The 1211-nt window shown below is 66.4% G+C and overlaps 1 protein-coding gene across 1 annotated transcript; it reads left to right on the forward strand.

Annotated features, from left to right (window-relative positions):
• EMIHUDRAFT_374551 (hypothetical protein) lies at positions 1–549 on the forward strand. The gene is made up of 2 exons (XM_005757452.1): positions 1–67; positions 130–549. Exons 1-2 carry the CDS (start codon positions 56–58, stop codon positions 355–357), a joined length of 240 nt encoding a protein of 79 aa, XP_005757509.1. The 5' UTR covers positions 1–55; the 3' UTR covers positions 358–549.
• The last annotated feature ends 662 nt before the right edge of the window (positions 550–1211 follow it).

Consider the following 1211-nt stretch of genomic DNA (forward strand, 5'->3'; position numbering starts at 1 on the left):
CAGCTACTCGCAGCTGATGTCGGGCGGCGCCGACGGCCGGGCTGCGCCGGCGTGAATGGCGGCGGCGGTACGAGGCCCCCTCCCTGCGGCTCGGCCCCTCATCTGGTGCCACCCCCGCGTGGTTTATAGGCCGCGGCCAAGCCGCCTGCGCCGCCGCCGTCCGCGCCGAAGGCGCCGGTGGTGGATGCGTCGTTGTACGAGGTGGAGGGCGCGGCGTCGCTCGACGAGGCGGGCTACCGCCGCGCGCTCGAGCGGAAGCTTCTGCTGCAGAAGCTCGAGCGGTACAAGCAGCTGGGCGACGAGCACGGCGTGCAGGCGACGGAGGGCTACCTCGCGTGGTTCGACGGCCAGCAGTAGCGCGCGGACTTCCGCGGTGAGGCCGCTCACGCAGTCGTATAGAAGCTGTGTTGCCGGCAGAGTATGCGCGGCGTCGGGAGCGAGAGGCTGAGTGGCGACATGGGGCGGGCTAGTGCCAATTCACTCAGATGACCCACACACATTCGACGGCAATAGTTACCCCTTTTCACAAGGCTCTTTTTTCTTTCATTCTGATTTCCATGAATGGAGCGGCTGCACATTGCTATTGCAATAGAGGTGGACCGTGACGCGTGAGTTGACGGAAATCGGAGCGGTATTGTGTGTGGAGAGTGCTGAGTGGAGAGAGAGCTGAGAGACGGGGGGGTACGGGTAAGGGGTATACAGGGTAGGCTCCGCCTCACTGCATCTCGGACTGGATTCCACGAATTGATTTTCCTAGCGTCGTCAAAGTGAGCTGAAAGCTCGCTCGAAGAGCCGATGTCACCCGCCGACCGCCTCCCATCTCGCCGCTGCTCTGGCGGGGCGGCGGCGGGGCCTGGCGACGGCGCGCGGCGCATGTGCCGTGGCAACCCACCGGGCCGGCCGGCCGCGAAGGCGCCGACCGGCGATCGCCACCGCGCCCCGCCTCGGAACGCCGTTTCCGCTTGGCGTCCGAGGCGCTCGGCGTTCCCGCTGGAGCGCGAGATCGGACCGGGTCTGACGCTCCTTTTCTCGCCGTAGGCACGGCTGGCCGGCTGGAGCAGCGGAAAAACAAAAATCGGATACGTCAATCCTCTCCGGCCAGCCTCGGGCTAATTAGAACTGCAAAAAATCGGAGGTTTCCGCCGCCCCGGATTCCACCTCCCTGGCCCTCCACGCCCCGCGCGCGCGACCGTATCACCGCCGCAGTCGCC

Source organism: Emiliania huxleyi (assembly GCF_000372725.1).
Source record: "Emiliania huxleyi CCMP1516 unplaced genomic scaffold EMIHUscaffold_9010, whole genome shotgun sequence".
Classification (NCBI taxonomy): Eukaryota; Haptophyta; order Isochrysidales; family Noelaerhabdaceae; genus Emiliania; species Emiliania huxleyi.